At 45.6% G+C, this 23,727-nt stretch overlaps 1 protein-coding gene across 1 annotated transcript in view; it reads right to left on the bottom strand.

Annotated features, from left to right (window-relative positions):
• Positions 1-23,727, bottom strand: part of BCKDHB (branched chain keto acid dehydrogenase E1 subunit beta) — a 1,118,926-nt gene that overhangs the window by 382,425 nt on the left and 712,774 nt on the right. The window contains exon 9 of the mRNA XM_085611011.1: positions 18,729-18,815. Coding sequence (XP_085467137.1) covers positions 18,729-18,815 — 87 coding nt within the window. The remainder of the gene's footprint in view (positions 1-18,728; positions 18,816-23,727) is intronic.

Here is a 23,727-nt window from a genome sequence, read left to right as displayed (position 1 = left end):
CAAGCAGTGCAGGTTACACTATTTACATCTGAACATAAACCATACTGCTGGGAAGTCATGCTGGAATCTTTGATTTCCCCCTTGTCAATTTTGAAGTTGTCACAGCAAAGCGAGAACTGCAGATTCAGTGAAATCAACCTTTTCACTCAAAGCTTACTCTATCGCCTTTAAAGTCTTCTCACTTTGTTGCCACTGTAAAAGCTCAGCTTCTGTTTATCAGTGACTATCTGTAGCTTCACTTGTACCATGTGTTCTTCTTCCGTTCCATTGAGAGAAAGTCTATCGAAGTACCGCCAAAATTTATAGAATTCAGCATTCCCACTCTAACTGTCGTGGAGGCAGAGCTCTGGTCTGTTATAACAAACCACACAGATAGATTTGTGATGCTTGCTGAGTGCTTTTGCAATAAACATTTGCCACATACTTCCAAGCTTTCCCTAGAGCCTGTTTTCTTTTGCAAAAGTGTTGTGGCTTCTCGTGTTTCTACCTTTCTTCCTGCTGGGCTGGGACTTTTGTAGTCGTTCTTGTTGCTGCTGTGGTGATGGTATTCGGGGTTAATACTGTGTCCCTCTTATAGTTATCTCTTTGGTCACTCTTATGGGTCCTGGTGCCATTACAATTGTGGCGACTGTTGTGGTCCCATCTGTGCTTGTGGATTTGGAAGCATTTGTGGCCACAGCTACTGCTTTCTACCATGAAGGCAGCTGATGGTGTTGTTGAGGTGATGGTGGCTGCTGTGATGGCAGCTAGTGCTGCTGCTGTCCCTACCTTACTGATAGCTATTGTTACCACTACTGTCTCAGGGTTGTATGACATTACCAGGCACTCCTTTATCACACACATTTTTGGAATGCAGATTTGACAACACATACAACTACCACACATTTACATTCACTCACGTAATATTCCTTTAATATTCCTTTATCACGCAGTCCACTACCACACATACTTTTACATTGTTTTCTTAAAAATGTTCATTAAAAGATTATTTTAATAAAATAGACTGATAGTAATTACAGAAGAATGCAAAGTCTAACACTGCCACCTACTGTTAAATGTAAGTAATAGCTGTAATTGTAAACAAAACATTTTTTTAAAAATGTATGTCCATTACAGGTTTAGTAGTATGTTTAAATTGTATATTTTAGGGGGTGAGCACACAAATCCCCCTTTTGTAAATACCCTTGCTATACACTACCCTTACCCATCCCTAAAAGCTAAAAATACCCTTAAAACCTAATACCCTACCCACCCCTAAACCATAAAAACACCCTTACCACCCATTACCCCTACCTACCCCTACACCCTAAACACACCCTTACCACCCAATACCCTTACCCACACCTAAACACTTAAAACACTTACCACCCTATTCCCATACCTACTCCTAACCCTAAACATATCCATACCCCCTAATACCTCTACCCGTCTCTAAACCCTAAAAACACCCTTACCACCCAATACCCTTACCCACCCGTAATCCCTAAAAATTACCACACTATACCCCTACCCACCTCAAAACCGTAAAAATACCCTTACCACTCAATACCCTTACCCACCCCTAACACCTTTATCACCCGATTCCTTTACCCACCCCTGAATGCTAAAATCACCACTACCACTCAATACCTCTACCTACTCTAAACCCTAAAAATACCCTTACCACCCAATGCTGTTACCAACCCTAAAAATACCCTTACTACCCAATACCCCTACCCACTCCAAAACCTACTCTTACCACCAGTTGCTGATGAACTGTATAGGTTGGACCCTTCTATGCTCTCAGGAAGTCCCAGGATTTGGACTTTATTCCGTCTTGACCTTACTTTGGCATCTTCAGGGCGGTCTGCCAGGTATTTGACTGTTTGTTGGGCACTTGTCAACTTCTGGGCATCGCTGATAGCTTACAGGACGGCAACGGCTGCCGCTGAGAAAGAGCTGTCTCCAGCACCTTAAGGGGAAGGGGTGTCACCTATTTGAATTAGGTTTAGTAAATTTGTCTATTTTGCTACTAGCCTACTGCAAAGTCACGTTAACTTTACTATTAGCATCTGTGGGTTTCTCACGTCAGCTACAGTGAGACTGTTAGTTTAAAATGTTCTTATGTTAGTTGCTATTGTGTCTTCGGCCAGGATGTGCCCAACCTGAGGCCATCCAAGGAGGCCATGATATGTGGCCCTAGGTCCCCACTAGTGGACGAACAGCCTTATCCACTCCTCAGTAGTCTCAGTAGGGACTGGGGGTTTGACAAGTAGGTATTCATCAATGTTTGGTCATGAGGCAGTTTGTGGGAAGGGTTCTTAGCAAAGTAAGAGCTGTTAAACGTGCATTGGTCCCTGCACTTTTAGCATCACAGGGCATCAGGGCTGAATGGATGGGCAAAAGTGTTTTTGAGATCTATGTGGGTGCAGGCTGCCCAGGGAGTTAATAGCAGAGCAAGGTCTGCCATCCTTGGTGGTAGTCACAAGCAGAGTGGGCAGCGCCACGCCAGGAGCAGTCCGCTCTCACCCCGTAGCCAGAGGCAGTTCACCATAATTGGCCACCAGAATACCAACATCATGCACTCAAGGTCGCCAGGGAAGAGCAACCCGGCCCTGGAAGACAAGGCCCCTCCGGGTCAATGAGGCTGCACCGCCACTGCGCCAAATAAGGAAGTGGCATCCAAGGCCTCCAGCTAAGAAGAGTCATGTCCCCCAGGAGGAAATGACCTGACCTTGGCTGTGCCCCGGGATGGTGGGTCCTACACATCACTTCCTGCCTTCAGGCAACCCACCATGACTCCTCTTTCTAGAAGGGAGATTACCACAAGTCCAAGCGTCGTCCCTATGTCCACTGGTCTGAAGGGGGACCCGGGCCATTGCTGCTGGCCTCAGGACCGCAGTCACAGCTCTTCCACACACCTGAAGCAGTAGCAATCCTGCTCAGAAGGGGACCCCATGCTCCCAGGATCAGGCAAGAAGTATACTTGAGCTCCTAAGTGCTCATAGGAGGCTCCCACTGCCAAACGGGTGAGCGACTGTGCAGAGCCAATGAAAATCGGGCAAGAGCAGGAGGTTTGAGACCTAGCCCGGCCATCCCAGGCAAGCCAGCAGGCAGAGGGCCATCCTCTCAGTAAGGACACAGCTGTGGACATCCGGCAGAGACACATTTAGCAATGATTTATGGTGTTGCTGCTACAGAGCTCAGAGATGAGCATCCTCCATCTTTGGCTAGTATTAAACGATATATAATTCAAGCAAGTCAACTGTGAAACAATAAAAGCAGCCACCTTTGATTAATTGTTTAAGGAAGCAGTTTTCAACATGTTGCCTTCTGTGGACCCCCACTTAATAATTACTAGAACCCAGGGACCACCACTGAATTATTCTTAGATTCCAGGGACCCACTGAAAAGTTACTGAAAGCCGGGACTCTGGGTTAAACATTTTCAGTTATTTGAGCAATACTGCAAACAATACAGAAACAAGCATTCATTAAACAAATGATTAAATATTTTATTTATTTCATAATTAAATATATTAAAAAACGTAGTTTTAATGGAAAGGTTGGAGCTTTTCTAAATTCAATTGAGGCCACCCAACTTCAAAATTACTTCACACTTACAGTACATTTAAAAAAATGTAAGTTTTACATTTTGCTTCTTTATTTATATACACTTTATTACTCTGTTGATATTAATAAATGTTCTAAGTAGTCGTGGACACCCCCCACCTCCCCCACCCTCCGAGAAGGTTGTGTGGACCCCCAGGGGTCACCAAAGCACAGGTTAAGAACCACAGGTTTAAGGCATGGACGGACTTGAGCAGCCTCACAGAAGACACTTCATGAGGGGCACCTGCCGGGCTTTTCAACATTGCACGATTCTATTCTTTTTAGACTGTGTACACACTTCATACTCTGAGAGACGTGCGAGGTAGCAATATGAGATTTGACGTCAGGGTACTAGTGCCAATAGGCAAGTGATACAAGTTTATAATTTTTGTCCTCTCCCTACATATCCCAGATCGTAGTGTGAAAGAAACACCAAAGACCCAGTGGTGCTTTGAAGTGATCCCAAGCTTCCCTATTGGCATACCTGTGAGATTTTCTTTCACTGCTTCAGGGTGCTTAAAACTGATTATGTCTACCTGAATCCATGTTTTTCACAATATTATCTTAATCAGGGGAAGGAAGTAAAAACGGGTGGGCAATATTTAATGTGGTCCAGCATACATGCCCTGAAGTACTGAAAAGAGAAAGAGTATGCTGTTCCTCCTAGTCAGGGGAAGTAGTGTGAAGTGTACACTCTACCCCAAGGTGGAGACAAAGTGAAAGATAATGTCTAGATTGCCTGAGGACTTAAGCACGTGGTGGGTGGGGGGACCCACCCGGGTGGAACTAAAACCCTCACACACCCAGCAAGCTAGGTGTCATGCTTCATCATCTGGGTTTTGCTCCTCGTCGGGTCGGCGCTGCAATTCCCAACGGGCACCCAAAGATGGGGCTCTTTATCGGAGATCTTTTGTTCCTCGCCGAAAGTTGAGTGCAAGTGAGGGCCAGGTAAGTGTAGACGTTGGTGAGTGTATTTTAAAACAGGGTTGGTTAGTCTGAATAACGAGTTTATTAGGTCAGTAAACCACCCTTTTAAAGACGATGTGAGTGGCGGTAGTCTGGACACAGTGGGTCAAAGACTTGCTCCGCTCAACTCAGATGGTCAATATTATGCCACATTATTTTCATACAATTTTACATTACCGGTGCGTAGGTTTCAATTTGTCAGACGGTAGAACTACCAATACAATTTCAAAGAAATCCTTTTACAGACAGAAACGCTACTTTGAAAGATACAATTCGATCATTTTACAACTCCATTGCTGTGATTCTGCAGCAAGACCAGTATCTGAACCCTATCCATCGGAGTATGACCTGGTCATTCCCCCACTACACCAAGAGTTCAGTGATGCTTTCAGTACTAAGAGGTTGGATACGCTTCTTTCTCGCCAAGAAAGCATGAACCATTGACTTAATTCTTGGGCAAAGATTCAGCATGGGCACCTTTATTCACTCATTATCCAAGAAGATGTAGCACTAAAACAATATCTGAAGGACAATTATAACAAGGGCTTTATGTAATGCTCCACTTCACCAGCTGGGAAACCTTTCTATTTTGAATTAAAATCGCAAAGAGAATTAAGACCCTGTATGGATTATCCTATACTGAATAAAATCACAATTGGTAACTCATAGCGCCTTTCTTCTGTTTAACTAAATCAAAATAACTCGGTCAGATACTTCACATAGCTAGACTTCGATGAAGCCTCAAGATTGTGAGGATCAGAGAAGGAGTGAATGGAGAACATCTTTTAACACTCATTACGGCCAATATGAATATCTTCTGATGCTATCTAAGATATGTCATGCACGGCTGAATTTCAAGATGTTATCAACATCATGTTCAGGGATCTGCTGGATTATCATCTATTTATCAATGAAAAGAAAAATAAATGTATGAAGTGCAATAAATCGGAGGGTATCTAAGCGCTATACCAGAAACACAGCTCAACCACAGCAGACCTAAGAGAATTAAGATGAAAGAAGCCCAGTTTTCAGGGATTATTAAAACAAGAAATGAAATTGGTAATATGGGTAGGCAGATAATTCCAGAGCTTGGCAGTGGCACTGGAGGAAGGCTGGGCGCCCCATCTAGCTTTTTGAAATCTAGGGATAATGACTTTCCTACCAGAAGAGGATCTGAGTGACCTGCCAGGGATATCCCAGTTAAACAGGGCCAAAAGATGTTTAGACCTTTTATGATGGAGTTCTTGAAAGACTAAGCAGATAGCCTTATAAAAGATTCTCTTCCTAACAGGGAGCCAATTCAATGCCTTGATATCCTCTCTAACCGACGCAACATAGGGATATCAAGAATAATGCGTGCACACGCTTTTTGAATTTTCAGTAAGGAGGCCTTGATATTAAAATAAAGGGCAATGCAGTAATTAAGTCTAGGCAAAACTAAAGCAATGACCACCACATGGCGCAGTTCAACAGGAATAGAAGGAAAGATCTTCCTAAGAGTCTTAATAATATAGGAACAGGTGCTAGTGGTCCACTTGCCCAGCAACTCAAAATTCAAAGGGTACCACCCCAAGAATTTTAGCCCGAATTAACTGGAGTGGGTAATGGGCTGCATTTCTCTGGCCACCAGTTTGCCAGAACAGATGGATTCCTGCCCTCCGAACACCAGCACCTCAGTTTCCTCCATGTTCAGTTTAAGGAAATTTTCCTTCATCCAGATGTTTATTCTGGTCATGCAGAGATTAAACCCGGAGGCCACAAGGGGCAGGTTGTTGGAGATAGATACTATAATCCGTGTGTCGTCCGCATAAGAACATTTTTGAAAGCCGCACGAATGTATGAGCTCACCAAGAGGAGCGACATACAGATTGAAAAGAGTGGGGCTTAGCAAGGATCCCGAGGGACTCCGCAAGGAAGACTAAAAGCCTTACCTTTAAAACCACCACAACTAACCACTTGCACCCTGTTGATGAGAAATGAATGGAGGAGATTAAGGTTTTCCCCCCTAACACCTGCCTGATGGAGACACTGTCCCAAGCGCACAGGTGAGACGGTGTCAAAGGCCGCTGACAGATCCAGCAGCACAAGGACAGCCGTCCCACCCTAGTCAACATGGTGTCTGATGCTATCTGTGGCAGCCAAAAGCGCTGTCTTAATGCTATGGCCACTCCTGAAGCCACTGTGCAAGTAATCTAGAATGTCAGAGGTATCAATAAACTTTATTATTGCCTCATTAAGATATTTCTCCAGGATTTTTGCAGGTGCGGGTGAGAGCGAGATGGGACACAAATTCCTCATATCCTTAGGATCAACATTATTTTTTTAAAGAGGAATTACAGTGGCTTCCTTCCAGAGGGGAGGGAAAATCCCTGAATCAAGGGTATGATTAATTACATCCTGGAGAGTTCTCGCAGCACAGTCTGAGGCCAACTGCAAGATTTTACGAGGGCAGCGGTCTCCAGGGGACCCGAATTTAAGGCTCTTAAGAAGTTCCTTCGTTTTCTGCTCAGATACCTGAGAAAAGACAGAGCTTGGATGACTCGATAGACATGGCCAATAATTCCATTGAAAAACTAAGTTCGACGGACGAGGGAAAATCTGAATGAATCTTCATAATTTTATATCTAAAACAGATGACCACTATCACAGAAATCTTGTGAAGAGTCAGTAAGGCCCGAAATGGAAGACTGCGAAAATTCTTTGACCTCTCTTAAGAGTTCTTTGGAGAAATTGCCTGCCTTTCTATCTTTATCTGTGTAAAATATGGATTTGGCCTGAGCAATAGCCTGTTTATACTGTTATAAAAGAACTCTATGACTCATTTTCTCACTATGGATTTTAGATGGCATTTTAAAATTATCAGATTCTTTACAAGCCCAGCGGAAACATGTATGTGGTTTACTCCCTCTATGTAATGTTAGAAATGTGCTGCTTTGAAGTTAACACCATAGTCTCCTAGGTCTTTATTACAGGGGACCTGTGTCGAATGCAATTATTACATGTGCCAAAATCCGACAACGAGATGTTCAGAACTTAAAGTACAATAGAATTATCTGCTATTCTGAGTTTTGACTACATAAGAGGTGGATTTTAGTGCTTATGGCATCAAAATCCATATGTCCTGGGATTTACCAGGCATTTTCCTTCTGGTAAATTTCAGCCAATATGTACCTGGGAAAACATGCAGGGGTGTGGTGTTTTCTGTAGAGGCACTAAATGTGAAAGAAATTCTCAGCTCTTGTATCATTGTGTCAGGAATGAAGTGAGGATAAGAACCAGCACTGTCCCTTTGGTCTAAAACACCAAACCATCAAAGTTACATAACCTGCATGGACTTACTGGTACAAGGATGGCATTGTGGCCATGGAAGTCAATTATAGGTCACCAGAAGTCACAACCTCTAAGCAACACGTTCCCAGTCCTGGCTCTTTGTTTGCCACCCTTGGCTCCGGTTAACATGTGTCAGGATAGTAGTCATCAGTAAGTTTATTAACCTTGCTTCATTAAAATAATACGCATTATGTATCTCTACTGGCTGGCAGTGGCTTCTCTTTACCTTAAAATGAATAGTTGTGTGAGATGAAGCAAAAACAAGGAGATGATGGACGGAGTGTGGACATTTTTCAAACACTCGCCCCCAGTCACACACCTGGGTTGAATCCATCATCGTTCTTTAGCTCACTTCACCACCCTATATGCAAATCAGTCTTGACCCTGTGCCTCATTGGAACAGTCAAGCCCAAACTGCCAAGCCAGGTCCTCCCTGGACAGGAAACAAGCATCCTGGGCCCGGTTTCGGGCTAACAGCTCTCATCAACCAGGCTAGCTTGAATCCAGTGGCAAAGTGAGCAAGGGTCCCACGTCTGGGCATAACCTGCCAACTTAGGGCGAACAAAGAAAGATGTGAGATGGCCTTGAAGGAGCAGCTTCGCTGCAGCATATACTAGCAGCATACACTTGTTTACATATGTGTGTGGGTCCCCTTGAGGTATGGGCAGTAAAGCATCTTTATCTCGGTGCTTAAGTGTTGCAGGAAGCATGCCACTTGGGGCCTGCTGCAGCCACCCCAGCCCCTGCATCTATGATTTGCCACTGGCACCTTCTCTTTCAGCTGGTGGCAATGTCAAAGTAAGTAGCATTTGCCCATGTTCCTACGTAACTCTGCAGCAGTGTTCCTGGACCCATTCTCAGATGTACACCGCACAGCTAATGCATACATATTTAGGGCATTGCCCAGGCTGGATACTTGTTGAAGGCTTTCCAGTGCAGGGGTTGAGTTGTAGGGAATGTCGTTCATAATGGCACTTACAGTTCCTCTGTCTCTAATGCTCACCTGAGACCGCACTGAGCATCTCACAGGGAGCACAATACCTGTTGTGCTGTACGAAGTTGTGAAACTTCTGAACCCTGCCTGGACTACAACCGAATACTAAAAAGACCTTCCTAACATATATTGGTTTATCTGGGAATCCGTTTTCAGTAAGACGAAGATTGTGCACATTCACTACAAAATAATGTTTTTCTGTAGTGAATGCTGAAAAGGCTTTGTTTTTTTAGTGTGCCACACACAGAACTACAAATTCAACTTAACCATACAGGTCTCTTCAGAAGAAGCGACTTGAATTAGTCAGTGATAACTTTATTTCGGCCAAGAGACCATAAAAGCACACATAAGTACAATAAAACAATAAATAATTTTACAATTTAAAAAGAATTAAACAGCATGTTATCATGTGAAAAGTAGGTACAAAAATTAGTTTAAAAAGATTCGTCTCCTGCGCCACATGCCATATAAATAGCGAGATACGGCAAATACAATAGGGGGGTGGGTATCATAAGTTAGAGACCTAAGGGCCTGCTTAAAGTGACGAAATCCCAAATTCCTGCAGATGGGAATTAGCCAACATTTTCTAATTGCAGAGTATACAGGGCAGAAGAACAACACATGTGAAACGGTCTCCAATTTGTAGTTACATGCGGGACAACTTTCCTGGTTCTGCGTCTGCCACTTAACTGAAAAGGACCTGACTGGTAAAGTACCGTGTCTTAGCTGAATGTATAATTTTCGAGCAAGTGAGGGTTCGATTTGATCCATGAATTGCTCAAATTTTGAGTCAGATTTAACTGTGAGAAACTCAGAAGTCAATCTACCCACTGTTGTAGAGCTCGAAAGTATTTGGAGATTCCGTATACATATCAGTGAGGATAATTCTTTCTTTGTTATTCCGGTACAAAAAGTTTCTGGGGAATCCCAGAGTTCCGGGAGTCCTAGACAGGTGCTGGCCGCTTTGATATGTTGGAGCCAAGGGATCTTTTTAGATTTAAGGAGAGGCCAGATCGCAATGAATTCAGTTCTGTATGAGGCCAGTTCAGGAACCGACCACAACCTTTTCCAATACAAGATTGGTCTGGCACTTACAATCTCATCTATCGAGACTAGGCCAAAATCAAATTTCAAGGGAGTCAAAGGTGTGCTAGAGGGGAGCCCTACAAGTGTTCTTAAGAAGGACTGCTCAACCTTAGTGAGGGTATCTATTTGCTTATGCCCCCACAAATCAGCCCCGTAAATTACGGCCGCTCTGGCCTGTCGACAAAAAATCTCCAAAACAGGTGACACTGGTTTATAGGTCGATTTTTTAAAAACTTTATTGAGACCCCCCACCAACTGGGAAAGCTTAAGCGTCGACTTGGCTATCTGCTTATCCCAGTTAAATTTCTCAGTCAGAGTGAGGCCTAGGTAAACAAAAGTTTTAACCCTTTCAAGGGGAGTGCCGTATAAAATTGGGTTTGGACGTACCCGCTTAGGGGGTTGAAAATCATAAATTTTGTTTTCCCCAGGTTGATTTCCAGTCCCCGCTGCTCACAGAACTTTACAAAACCATCGAGTGTATTTTGAATGCCCGATGATGTTCTAGACAACAACAGGGTGTCGTCTGCGAACATCAGAGCGGGCACTCGTCCTGTTGCCAGTTTTGGGGCATCGTTGTTTTCCACACAATTCAAATGGTCGACAAGGCCATTGATGTAAAGACTAAATAGTGTGGGAGCCAACACACACCCTTGGCGGACACCTTTGTGAACAGGAAATCGATCGGTAAGGTCACCATGCTTGCCACATCGCACCTGGGCAAAGTTATTTTCATGGAGCCTGAATAAAACTGCTAACAAATAGGGCGGAAGGCCCAAATCGGCTAGAACCTGCCACAATTTAGTTCGTGGAACTAAGTCGAAGGCTGCCCGCAGGTCCACAAACACAAGGTAGAGGCTGCCACCCTCCGCCTTGGCTGTTTTCCAATACAGGACCTGCAGGCGAAAAATCTGATCGACAGTATAAATACCAGCCCTAAAACCTGCCTGAAAGATAGAAAGGATCCCTTTCTCTTCAATCCACTCCAAGACCCTGTCCAGCAGAATCCTCCCCATTAATTTTTGGGAAGTATCAATTAGGCTAATGGGCCTGTAGTTGAAAGGGGTCAAGGGGCAACCCTTTTTTAGGATAGGGACAATTTCGGCTCCAAGCCAAGTTGGAGGCACATTGTCCCCCTGTAAAATGCAGTTAAATAGGGTAACCAAGTAGGGGGCCCATATCTTTGGTTGTGCCCTGAACATGTCTCCAGGCAATTTATCAAGGCCGGGAGCCTTGTTGGGGAGCATCTTTCCTATCGCTGTTTCCACTTCAATCAGAGTAAAAAGATCGGCTGAATCACAGCAACCGGGTGGTGGTAAAAATTCAGGAGTACCAAGAGTTAAACCGTCCTGATCGGGCATACCATATAAGTCACCAAAATGACTTTTCCAGATTGAGGAGGCAATATTAGGTGCAGGAGCATGATGTTGCCCACCAACTCCAGATGCTACAATGGACCAAAAAGATTTGGCGTCATTTCGGCTAAGTGCCAAACCCAGTTCTTCCCACATTACAACCTCCCGTTCCTTCTTCGCGTCACTAATTGCTTTTTTGTACTGGGAGCGATTTACCCTGATGACTTCTCTGTCGTTGGTTTTAATGGCCAGCAACAGAGCCTTTTTGGCCATACGACAGGTCGTGTTAAACCAGCGAACAGTTGTGGTCTGAAACTGAGTAACCTTCTTTACCGGAAACAATATGTCTTTTAGAGCCATAACCAGTTGGCCATGTATATCAATTGGGCTGGGCGATAGACCAGTTTTCCCCATCTCTTCGAGAAATGGTATGATAGTCTCGTAAAGTTCCGCAAGTTTACTATCAGACGTTAGGAATTCAGGCCATTTGACCCTCCTTCTGCAATTTGTAATGATCAGTGGACTAGTTACTTTATTTAAGTTCGGTGAGGGATTTTTTAAGCCAAAGCTCCCCGTTTAAGTGTCAATGCTAAGGCATTGTGGTCACTATCAAACCTCTCAATGACCTCAAATTTACAAATCCTGTCCCAATACCTAGCTTCCAAAAAGATATAATCGATTATTGAGGTATGATTTGGTCGGTTAAATGTTGCCTTCCCAGGTCTATCTGGATTCACCCTGCCATAGCAAGCCCGTAGTGATGCCGCTAGGACCAGCGACTGCAATCGCAAAACAGGGGGAGTCCAGACTTTAACCAATGGTATCAACGGATCAGGGATATTCCATAATAAATCTACTTCATCTACATCTCCTAAATTTGGGTCCCAAAGGGGCTCAAAATGACAATTAAAATCCCCACCCAGTAATATCACAGTGGAGGGGTCGAGTGACTGCATAAGTTTAGACAGTTCAACAATAGTCTCAGAATCATGGCCCCGCTTGTTTGGCCTTGCATAAACATTAATCACTGCAATTTTGGGGCCATTTACTGGATCCAATAAAACGAGTTGTACATCCCGAGAGTTGGTTTGAATTTCCACTGCCTTTACTCCTAGGCATGTACCAACCCATATGGACAGGCCACCCGAAGGTCTACCCCTAGTGCCCATACTTGCCAAGATATCATATGTTGCAAAGCCCAAAAACACACTCTCATTAAGCAGCCAAGTTTCCTGGAACAAACAGATATCAAAAGTGGCAATGAACGCACCCCACTCAGCAATAGGAAGCTTGTTTTTTAGACCCGCCACATTCCACGAAAGGATTCTAACATGGTCAGCAGCCATAGCGTTCTTAAGTAATACAGGGTCCAGAGAACCATTAGAATTGCTCAACGTAGGTGAACCAGCACCAACCCCTTTGACAGGTATAGAATTTATGGGGAGACAAAGAGTAGAAAAAGGGATAGGAGGGAATTCAACGAAGGGTTCTAAAATCTGGGTCCCCATACACTGCACAGAACGTTCAATTAGGTCAGGTTTGCCAATATCCAATGGGCTGAAGATGTCGTTTGGATTAGATTGGGCAAGAACAGGGGGTGAATTAGTCAGTGACCACGTATGTCAGTCACATCCGTCGAGGCCAGAAAGAGCTTCATATCTATTTGCAGCCTCGAACGGCGTGAATGGCATCAGGTGGTCCATCCTCCTGCTTCTATTCCCATAGTTCCTAGGCGGTATAGTATCCCACCTTAGGGCATTATCCAAAGCTTTTGGAATATAGTTTGGTTCTACTAATGTATAGCCATCATCAGGAGGTACACGTAGGTTAGACTGGGGGAAATCACAAACTAAAGGGTACCCAACTCTAGTCCCTTGAGTTCTGGGATAGAAGTATATAAGTTCAAGGGGGACAATAAAATTACCAGGGTTCCCTGCTGGCCAGTTTAGGATGTGTCTAACAGCCTTGGGATCTCTAAAATTTATAACGATTAGGTCCCCCTTGATATCCTTCACCCTGCTTCCTAGCCAAGAAAGTCGGCGTACATGGAGGATCTCACCATTGATGTTATAAGGAAGGCGACGATTCTGTCTTAACCAGTGTACTATTTTATTTTTAAGTTGAAAGAACCCTTCCCTCCTGCCTTCTGGTAGTTTAGGAACTCCCGCTAGTACAACTACGTAAGGGACAGATTCTGGAGGTAGTTCCACTTGGGGCTCCTTACATTTTATATCCTTAACAGTACTAGAACTCCTATCGACACCCATATTTCCCGCACCCTGATTTTTTTCCGCCCTAAATGTCGTGCTGGGAGCAGGTGGGACCGAATGCCTTACAGGTTTGGGAGATATAGGCCTCTGTTGCCTGGGATCTGGAGTCGTACTACCTGCAGTTGGGCATTCACTTAAGGCAGGAGAAGAGGAAGGCATAATAACTATAGGATGTTGGGCTAGAACCGATAGGTCCTTAGCCTGTCCTGCTTTACTACAGGTTGCCAACTCCAGATTCCGTAGCCTTTCCTCAACCCTCTTTAGCCTCTCAATGATCGGAAGAATAAATGACCTTATGAGATGTTCAATATTTGCCAACTGGTCAATATTCTGTATTTCCTTAGGTGGACAAAGTGGGATAGCGACCAATTCCACTGGTAACGGAGCTGTGTTAGAGGCAACCTTTGGGGTAGGTGTATTTACTATAGGCCTTAAGAGTAGATGCATCCAAATTAATGGCATTAATTTTTTTTTTCCCAAAGTCACTATGGCTAATCCTAAGTCTGCTTGTGTCTCCCCCCTTTTTCCTCCTTTTGATTGGTGGTGGACCAGGAACTTTGGAAGACACTAATTTCCTAGTCTTCTTTTTAGCTATCACCACGTTTGGCAAAGGAGAATTAGCTATCTCTTCTATGTCCACTAAAGAATTAACGTGAGTGGAAATGGAGTTTGTATAGACAATATCATGCGGGTTGGGTGGAAGACTTCGGGGAGATAGCTCCCGCAAGAGTACAGGAACGCTATCTGTAGACAACAAGTCATCGCTTTCATTAAAAGGGCTGGCATCAGGCAGGGTAACTTGTTGAATTAAATCTGTGAAGGGCCTATTCTTCATGTATTCCACTGACTGGCGACGCTCAGCCCGTCGCTCGGCTAGAGTGTCTTCCTTCCCTCCATCTATGAGAACCTTACTGAAATAACAATCTAGTGTTCCTTTCGTGGGACCCCCTGCCTTACTTAATATCACAGTATCGTGACTCTCAGCCATAATTGTTAAGCTAAAGAGGAAAAGAATAAAGTATGGAAGATAATTGATAGGAGGCGTCGGGAAGAGGACCAGGTGCAGTAAATCAGTCAAACAACAAAGTGCCCTGGTCCTCGCAGTCCCGCGATAGCAAATAATACAAATCTATCCCTATTATCTCCTCAAACGGTCCAAATCCTCGAACGGCGCCCGGAAGCGGGGGCCGGGAGGCGCTTTATGCAGGCAAAGGGAAAAGTCGGGAAGAGGACCAGGTGCGACAAATCAGTCAAACAGCAAAGCGCCCTAGTCCTCGCAGTCCCGCGGTAGCAAAAGATGGAAGTCTATCCCTTTAGCTCCTCAAACATGAAGAAGGTTCACCGCATCTGCCCCGAACAGGAAGAGTCACGGTCCAAATCCTCGAGTTGGAATAGGAGTACAGCAGTAATGCAAGGGGGTAATAATGTCAGTTACAGTAAAATACAGAAAGTAAGTAGTGCTCACCAGACAAATGACCTCTGGCTGTCCTTGGTTGTTAGGGATATGGCCCAGACCAGACTCCTCCGGGCTCTGACGGGCAAGGACGGGCCCGCCCTTGGCCCGGGCTTTGCCCGGGCGCTGCCCGCGCGCGTCCCGCGCTGCGGTGACACCTGGCAGCCTATGTAGTGGTCCGACGCTGCCAGGTGTCGTCACCGCGAGCGCCGCTCTCCAGGGAAGCCGGGAAATGTAGTTCCTGTGCGCCGTTCCCCTCACGGCGGAGGCGTCCGCGAGCAGAGCAGAGGCAAGAGAGGAGAAATATCCCCGCTGGACTGGCCGTTCCCCTCACGGCAGGTAAGTCAACAAGGCAGCAAGCAGTTCGAAGTTGAAGCGTCCCGCGCTGCGGTGACACCTGGCAGCCTATGTAGTGGTCCGACGCTGCCAGGTGTCGTCACCGCGAGCGCCGCTCTCCAGGGAAGCCGGGAAATGTAGTTCCGGTGCGCCGTTCCCCTCACGGCGATGGCGGAGGCGTCCGCGAGCAGAGCAGAGGCAAGAGAGGAGAAATATCCCCGCTGGACTGGCCGTTCCCCTCACGGCAGGTAAGTCAACAAGGCAGCAAGCAGTTCGAAGTTGATTTCTCTATTCAACTTTTTGCGCCCCAAAATGTGGTAGTGACACTGATGTTTTCCTTCTGCAATATGGGTGTTAAAAATTTGTAAGATACTTGAGGAAATGGTGAAGAAAATAGGCGTGTCCGCCTTAGATGAAAATGAATGCCTCAGTTTCTGGTGCTGGTTGACAAAACCAACGATGTTTCACATAAAGAGCAGCTGAGTTTTATTATACGCCTTGTTGATGATGATGGAAATGTTCAGGAAAAAGCACTAGGGTGGTGTCATGCCTCCAGCCTGGCTGCAGTCATTGATAAAGCAGTACAAAAAGCTGGGCTTAACTGGAAGAACTTACTTTCACAGTGCTACGATTGGGTATTAGTGGCTTTTTGTTCAAAGGGGTCCAAGCACAAATAGGACAAATCACAATACACTATTTATATACAGTGCCATGCCCATTGCCTAAACTTTGCTTTAGTCACTAATATACAACCAGCAAAAGATTTCTTTTTGACAATGCAAGAAATTTGCCTAGATTTTCTGAACTAATTAGAGGTCATGAGAGGTGATTTAGTGAAACTCCTTTAAAGCTGCCAGTGGATCGAAGTGGTGAGCCAGGCTAAGCTGTTAGAAGAGCAATGTAGAATTGCTGTAAAAAAAACATAAATTCAACGCAAGGGCTCTGCCCTTGGAACATCAATTGAGTAGCAAGCTGGCAGATTATTTTATGGGTACTGCTATAGGAAAGAGATACTGCCATTTTGAAATTAGAACTAAAAGGCAACGGACTCACAGATTTGATGATAATAGCATGTGAACCTAATGAGGTGAAACTTCTAAATTTGAATGAAGCTACAGACTGATTTGCTGATGAGTGCCGCCAGAGGTATCCTCTTAACCTGTTCCCTGCGTGCGTTGGTCAACGGCAGTAGTGAGCACTACGTGGCTAGTGCTGCGCACGTCCATTGGCCGACGCAGCCCCGCCCACTCATTAAAAGTCCCGCACCGCGGCGGAATTTGCGCCGCGGTTAACGGGTTAAACATCACATTTTATTTCCACACTCAGATAAACATGTCACTCAGTTTCTACTCTATGTCATCTTCTCAGGAAGGCAGTCAAGCAGCATCAGTACTGCTTAACCGAGGGCCCTGTTAAGTGAATGTGTAAACCACATCTCGTGCTCTTATTCTCTTGATTCCCAGGCAAGCAGCAATTGCTCTCCAGTCAGTCTGTTCTCACCTTGATAAATATGTTGCTTCACCACATAAATCAGCTAGTGACTGCAGAAGCCAGCACATTTATGTAGCAGCCTGAAGACAGCAGTCATCGGCAAAGCATCAGGTTGTTGTCTAATTAGTATCATCTAACGCTAAGCAATGTTAGCCTTCTCTTGATTAGCAGCCAGCCAAGCAACAACTTCTCATGGCAGCAGACAATATTCTGTTCTGTTAGCTAGGCCTCAATTTACCCCCAGTCAGTTACTCGAGCTTTTCAAGAAAGCCCAGCAGCAGCACCATCGGTCAGTCGCTTCATTTCCAGGCGTCAAAGTTCTACTTGGTACCCACTAAGCATCAGCATGAGAGCCTGTATTTCCATGTGAATAATATCTGCCCTTATGCCAGCTAGATAGCTCTTATTTAACTCTCAAGTGAATAATTCTCCATTTAATCTGGTGCCTACCTTTCCTTACCCCTCTAAATTGTTGTCAGTACACTAAATGGGGAACAAGCAGACTGTTGACCAACCCAAGTACTCTACCAGTGAGGTGCACTTTAATCAGTAAAATAAATGTACAGTAAACATATGAAGGTGCAACACAATCATGTTGTAGAAAGTAAGTTTATTAGAAAAGCATGACCTGCCATAAATAACACAGTGACCTACATTCTAAGACTGAGCGTTCTTTACATCCTTCTCTTGATTTCTAAAACAATTTGCAAAGTGAATATGTGCAGAACATTACATTCCCACCGACCTTGCCATTGTATAATGCTTATTTGATATTGGGCAATTCCAACTTGGACAGCATAGTTTCCATTGCTGTACTCTATTTTAAAAGATTCTTACCCAATGCTGCATTATTTCATCTCTATCTGCAGATACTGACAAAACATGTGTGAGCATTTTCAACATGATTTGAAAACGTATGTTCATTTATAGACTATTTCATTTGTATCTGCTAGAAATTTTCCAGCCCTTTTGTGAGAAGTAACTAACCAAAGGTCATATGATATCATTTCCTGCGGTGTCCCCAAGTCAAAGAACTAGTAATGCTGCCTAAACATTTTCCTGCTCTTTGGCAATCTCATTGTGCTTCACAACTCACAAGTTTTGCTTAACAGTTCATTTACTTCAAAATACGTCCTTCAGGAGGTCCGAGCGTGGTTCGTGGTGCAACACCTGCCAATCAGAGCCCACAACTTCACTGGCTTTAACACGACCCTGTCTTTCGCGGTTCAGAGGATGTTACAGACCAGCTCGGTTTCCCAGTTGCTTTCAGCGAAAATAAAAATTACAACCACAAAATTTCAGTGCGCCTCACGAAAATTAAAACACGTATACAGCAAAACAATTGATCGTAATATAATGCAAGTCTCCCATATAGAAACAACAACCCAGTCCTGCACTGGGTGCACCCCGCGGGGCAGGCTCTGCTTCTCCAGCACGCGGAGAGAATCCACATGGTTTAAGCATTTATCAGGTAACATTAATCTGCATTTAATTTAAATAAAGTTAAGCCCGGTAGTAAATTATGTACACAGACTACAACGCCAGCTGCCAAGGCAGAAGCGGTTACTGTACACTAGATCTTAAGAATCAGGACAACCTGTTCTGTCCTAAAATGTATATTTAAATCTAGCCAGAGAATATTGGAATGAAAGGGCTGCGAAGGGAGATAGAAAATGCAGCAATGTGTGCACCCGTAAACATACTGGTTGCAAGACAAAACATTTTTAGAATATCAATCTAAAAAAACACAAACACCGAAGGGTTATGGAGTATCTAACTGTCTAAACTGCCCACGCGTAGGCAATTCACGTGTTAGTGCAGTCCAACATCTGAGAAGCAGGATAAATACATCAGACCTACCTGGACTGTAGAACTGATTTCTGAGGCAAAGCCCCCTGTCACGGGAGCCTCGTGGCTGATCATGAGCCGCCCGGTCTTGCTCACAGACTGTAAAAATGAAAAAAAAGTAGCTTGTTATTAAACAGTTTCAATACATTATGAAGAAACGTTTTAAATGAAACGAGACACCTCAAAGTCCTGAACAGCAAACATTTAGGTCTCGATTAACAAGTACCTTGTTATTTTACAATCCCTTCGCAAACCCATTTTACAAGAGGTGCAGAGTTTACTACGCCAAGTACTTACAAGGTGCAATGAAGTCTGCCCTCCTATAGTTTTCCCTTGTTCTTTTTTTTTTTTTTTTTAAATAATTCTTTTTTATTGATTAACAAATCAAAGCACTTCAGGTACAATGCCAAGCAATATTTACAATATCAATCCCATTCTTCATCAAGCAAGGAAAACTACCCCCAGACTCAATCTTCACAAAAGTTCTCATAGTTCTTTAGTCGTACTATTAATCACTATCAGAATCCGGATGTTGTGCTGCTCGAGGGGGCTCACATATATTCCCTCTAAATGTGTTCCATTTACCCCACACATGTAGCCATTTCTTGGGGCATCCACGGGACTCATACACAGATTTCTCTCCCACCATGCACCAGTCCAAATCTTTCTTCCACGTGCCCAGTGACGGAGATTCGGGAGACCTCTACAGTTGCGCCACATTCGCTTAGCCACTATCATTCCGAGCATCGCTCAGGTCTTCTCTGCCCCAGTCAAGTCAGTGGGATCCCACACATTTAAGAGACAAGGTTTTATCATGGGTTCTACTCTTTTTCCCAACACTTTTGACATACATTGAGTCACCGCTGCCCAACACTGTTGGATGTGCGTACTTTCCCAGATAGTGTGAATAAAAGTGCCCTCCTTACCGCAACCCCTACTACAACCAGGGTCGTCTTTGTAGCCCATCTGGGCTAGGGTAGCACTTGACAAATACACCCTGCGTAAGATCTTGAGCTGTACTAGCCTCAAACATGATGAAATTGCTATGTCCCTGGGAGATGAGAGGGCATCCGGCCAGTCGTCATCCTCCCGATCCACCATATTGTTTTCCCATTGACTCCGGAGTTGTAAGAGGGGGTCTGGCATGTTATTGATCAATTTATGATAGGTCAGCAAGATTGCCCTCTTGGGCATGTATTCATCCAGGATTTTGTCTTCAAGTGGGGAGGATTCGGGGAGCGACTGGCCTTTTGGGATGGCCGATTGTAGGGCATGTTTAATCTGGCAGTAGCGAAATGCCACCCTCTGTGCCATCTCGTATTCTTTTTGTAACTGTGCAAATGGGACCACCTCTCCCATTTTCCATAAATCACCCACTTTGGAAATCCCAATCAAATCCCACCCCGTGAAGCCCTTAGAGTCTCCCAGCGTTCCCAGTTTCTCACAGGGGTGTGGCCTGTGTCATCTTGCCTGCCCATCCCATCCCATACTATTATTCACCATATGCCATATTTGTACTGTGTGTCTGGTCGGGCCCGTCAGGAATTTTGGGGGCTTGCTAGCATAGAGCGCCCTGGTGTAGTTCCTGGTTGGGAGAAACCACCTGTCCATTTTATACCCAGGGTCTTCCACTGGTCTATATCATCTTCTGGTAATGTTTCTATTCTGCCCATCACTCCGTGCAATCGGCGCAAGTTAAGGGATGTGTTGCGTGACAGCATAAAGCCAGACTGGTCGGGGTGCACTAATTTGGTAATCATTTTGAGGAGTCTAATGGCTAACAGTTTGGCCCATATCTTAACCTCCGCGTTAAGCAGAGATCTCAGCCTGTAGGAGGTGCACTCCTTTTTGGGCCTGCCATCCTTATGAATGACCACAATTGTGGCCAATCTCTGGTCAACTGGAAGCGTCCCTCGTTCGCGACTTTTCTCAAACATCGCAGTGAGATGTGGTGCGATTTGGCTAGGTGCCAGCTTGTACAGTTCTATGGGTAACCCACTGGGGCCCAAGCTTTCCCGGACTGCAAGTCAGAGATCGCCCTTTCCACCTCTAAGTGGGAGAGTTCTTTCTCAAGCAGGGAGGAATCCTTCTCCGACAAAGTTGGAAGGGTCATGTCAGACAGCATCGATTCCGCCTCATCTGAGGTAGAGGTGTTGTTAGATTTATATATGTTCTGAAAGTGATTGGCAAACCCATCCGCGATCTCTTGCGGGTCCGTGACGCGTACCCCCGACAAGGAGTTTAATTCAGCTACTAGTCTGGTGGCCTGCTCTCTGTGGTCGAGCCACGCCAGTAATTTCCCCGCTTTGTCCCCGACTTCGTATATCCTGCTTTGCGTGGCTCTGTGTTGTGCCCGAGCCGCATCCGTGACTACATCTTTATATTCCTTCACCTTTACGTCTAGCCTATGCTGGGCGTCCGGCTCTTCGGGTCCCCACGCCCTCTCCTCAAGATGCAAAACTTCCATCTCCAGTTTGGCTAGTTGTGTGGCTTTCTCTTTTTGCTATCTGGGAAACTGCCTGTCCCCTAATCACTGCTTTGAAGGCTTCCCAGAGTAACTGCGCCGATTCAAACGAGCCTTCATTTTCCTTAAAGTACAACCCTATTTCTTTTTTCACTTTTTTCTTTACTGTGTGATTTTTCAAGAACCAAGGATTTATTGGTGCTATTCTGCCCATTTGCCGCTCTCCCATCTCTACCTGAGCCCACGGAGGGGAGTGATCGGCCATACCCCTGGCCATGTGTTTCACCTCTCTAACGTGTCCAACCTGGTCCGAAGGTGCTATTATATAGTCTAGTCTGGATAATCACCTATGAGCACTGGAGTAATAAGTGAACTGGGCATCGGTAAGGTGGCGGGTGCGCCACACATCCCCCAGTCCCATGGAATCATAGAAGTCACGAAGTTGTGTGCGTGATGGTGGGACCTCCTTTGGGGGATGTCGATCTACCTGTCCCGATATTAGGGAGTTAAAGTCCCCTCCCATCAGGAGTACCCCGTCGGGGAGCGCGAGCAAGAGGTCCCCCAGGTCAGTAAAGGTTGTCGCCTGGAGACTCGGCGGTACATATACAGACAGTAGTATCAGTGGCTTGCCCTCCCAAGTCCCCGAAACGGCTGTGAATCTACCCAATTTGTCCGTCCAGGTGCGCCCAATAAACATTGGGAAACCTCGCCTGATCATTATGCCTACTCCTCTGGACCCAGCAGTTAATGCTGAGTGTGCCATTTGCTTGTTTCCCCATCTGGTCAGTGCACCACACGCATTACCAAATCAAGTGGGTCTCCTGTAGGAAGACCACATCCGGCAAGTGTCTCTTGAGATATTGGAGCACTATCCTCCTTTTGATCTTGTCCCCAAGACCGTTTACGTTCCAGGACAGCAGCTTAATGCTATGCTTCGCCATTATTACCTACTCCCTTGGGTGAGTGAGGAGACCCCACGTATAGTGGGTTTGTATCTGTATGCATGGGCGCAACCGGAAGATAGCTTATCTGTTTCAGTGCTGAACTTGTCCTGAGTGAATCATCATATATTCTGTTCTGCAATAGAGTAACTTCACCTAAACAACAACTAAGAACTAACTTCAACCCCAAACCCTTCCACCCTACTCCCCTGCAATCTGGACTGAAAACTGTCCTTATCCCCAACTAAGCAGAGTGCCTGTTGCCCCATTTGAAAACTATAACTAGTTGAGAGGGGGGGGGGGGGGGGTGTTATACCCTCTCAAACTGCCCACCGCCACAAGTACATGAAAATTGGAAGGAAAAAGGAATTTTTAATCTCACCAAACCATTTTAACCACGACAGATCGGATCGAAAGACAGCCATTAGTACCCTCGTCTGGGGCGACAAACTCTGTGATCTGCTTGCTCTGTCCACCACCATGCATGTTTGCGGCCTGCCTCCCACCACCCCACGATCAGTTCCGTAGACTGTAAGTTTATCAGTCTCTCATCCGTCCGTTCTTGCTGTCGCCACCCTAGGACGTTGTCCATGGTACCTTCTTTGGGGACTGCGCTTTCCTCGTTCCAGTTCCATTTGACCCAAAGCCTCCACCCATCCATCCATTCTTGAGCAAGGTCAGTAGTGTCCAAAAAACAGGTTTTTCCTTCTGCCTCCACTCGTAGTCTCGCCGGGAACATCATCGAGTAGCAGATACCCTTGTCCCTGAGCTTATGTTTGATGTCTATAAAGGTGGGCCGTTGCCTTTGCACGTACATGGTAAAGTCCGGAAAGAATTGCAGAACGTTGTTGTCCATTTGGATGGGCTTCGCAGTACAGGCAGTCTGCAAGACCATATCTCGGTCATGAAGGTGAGCCACAATCAGCCACGGGGGAGCCCCGGGCCTTGGCCTGCCCCCCGGGAAGCGATGTGCCTTCTCAATTTTGAGAGAGGTGTGGGTTGTAGGCGCTTGGTTATTAGGTTTTCTACAAAGAGGTCGGGCATGGGCCCTTCCAGTCGTTCCGGCACTCCCAGAATTCGTATGTTGTTTCTGCGCGACCGCCCTTCGTAGTTGTCCAACTTAAGTTCCATCGCTTTCCCTGCTGCTTGCTGTTGCATCGCCTTGGAGTCATTGCGGAGATCAGATGTTGTTACTTTCATCGTTCTGACCTTATTGCACATTTTCCCCCAACTCCACACCCTCTGTGAGGAGCGCTCTGTCGAGTACACACCTGCCGGCCACTGGGTCGGACCGGACATGCTAGGCCCAATGGCTGCCCCTCCTCCGGGGCGCTTCCTGACAGTACAGTAGTCCCCTCAATGCAGCGGGGGCGGGGGTGACCACTAGCCTGGGAGATGTTGGGTAACCTGCATTGACGTTGGATCTGTCTCCCCTCACTTGCCCATCTGCTTCTCATCTCCAACATCTGTGCTCAGGAGGGGGGGGGGAGCAAATGCAATGGTAATGTCGAGCCCGCGTGCCAAGCGCACTGATTTCTAAGATACGAACGGGGGTAGGACCTCTCACCCCCCGCCTGCTCCACTCACTGCCACCAGTTATGCGTAG

Source organism: Triturus cristatus, chromosome 6, assembly GCF_964204655.1.
Source record: "Triturus cristatus chromosome 6, aTriCri1.1, whole genome shotgun sequence".
Classification (NCBI taxonomy): domain Eukaryota; kingdom Metazoa; phylum Chordata; class Amphibia; order Caudata; family Salamandridae; genus Triturus; species Triturus cristatus.
This window is presented reverse-complemented; position numbering and strand designations above follow the sequence as displayed.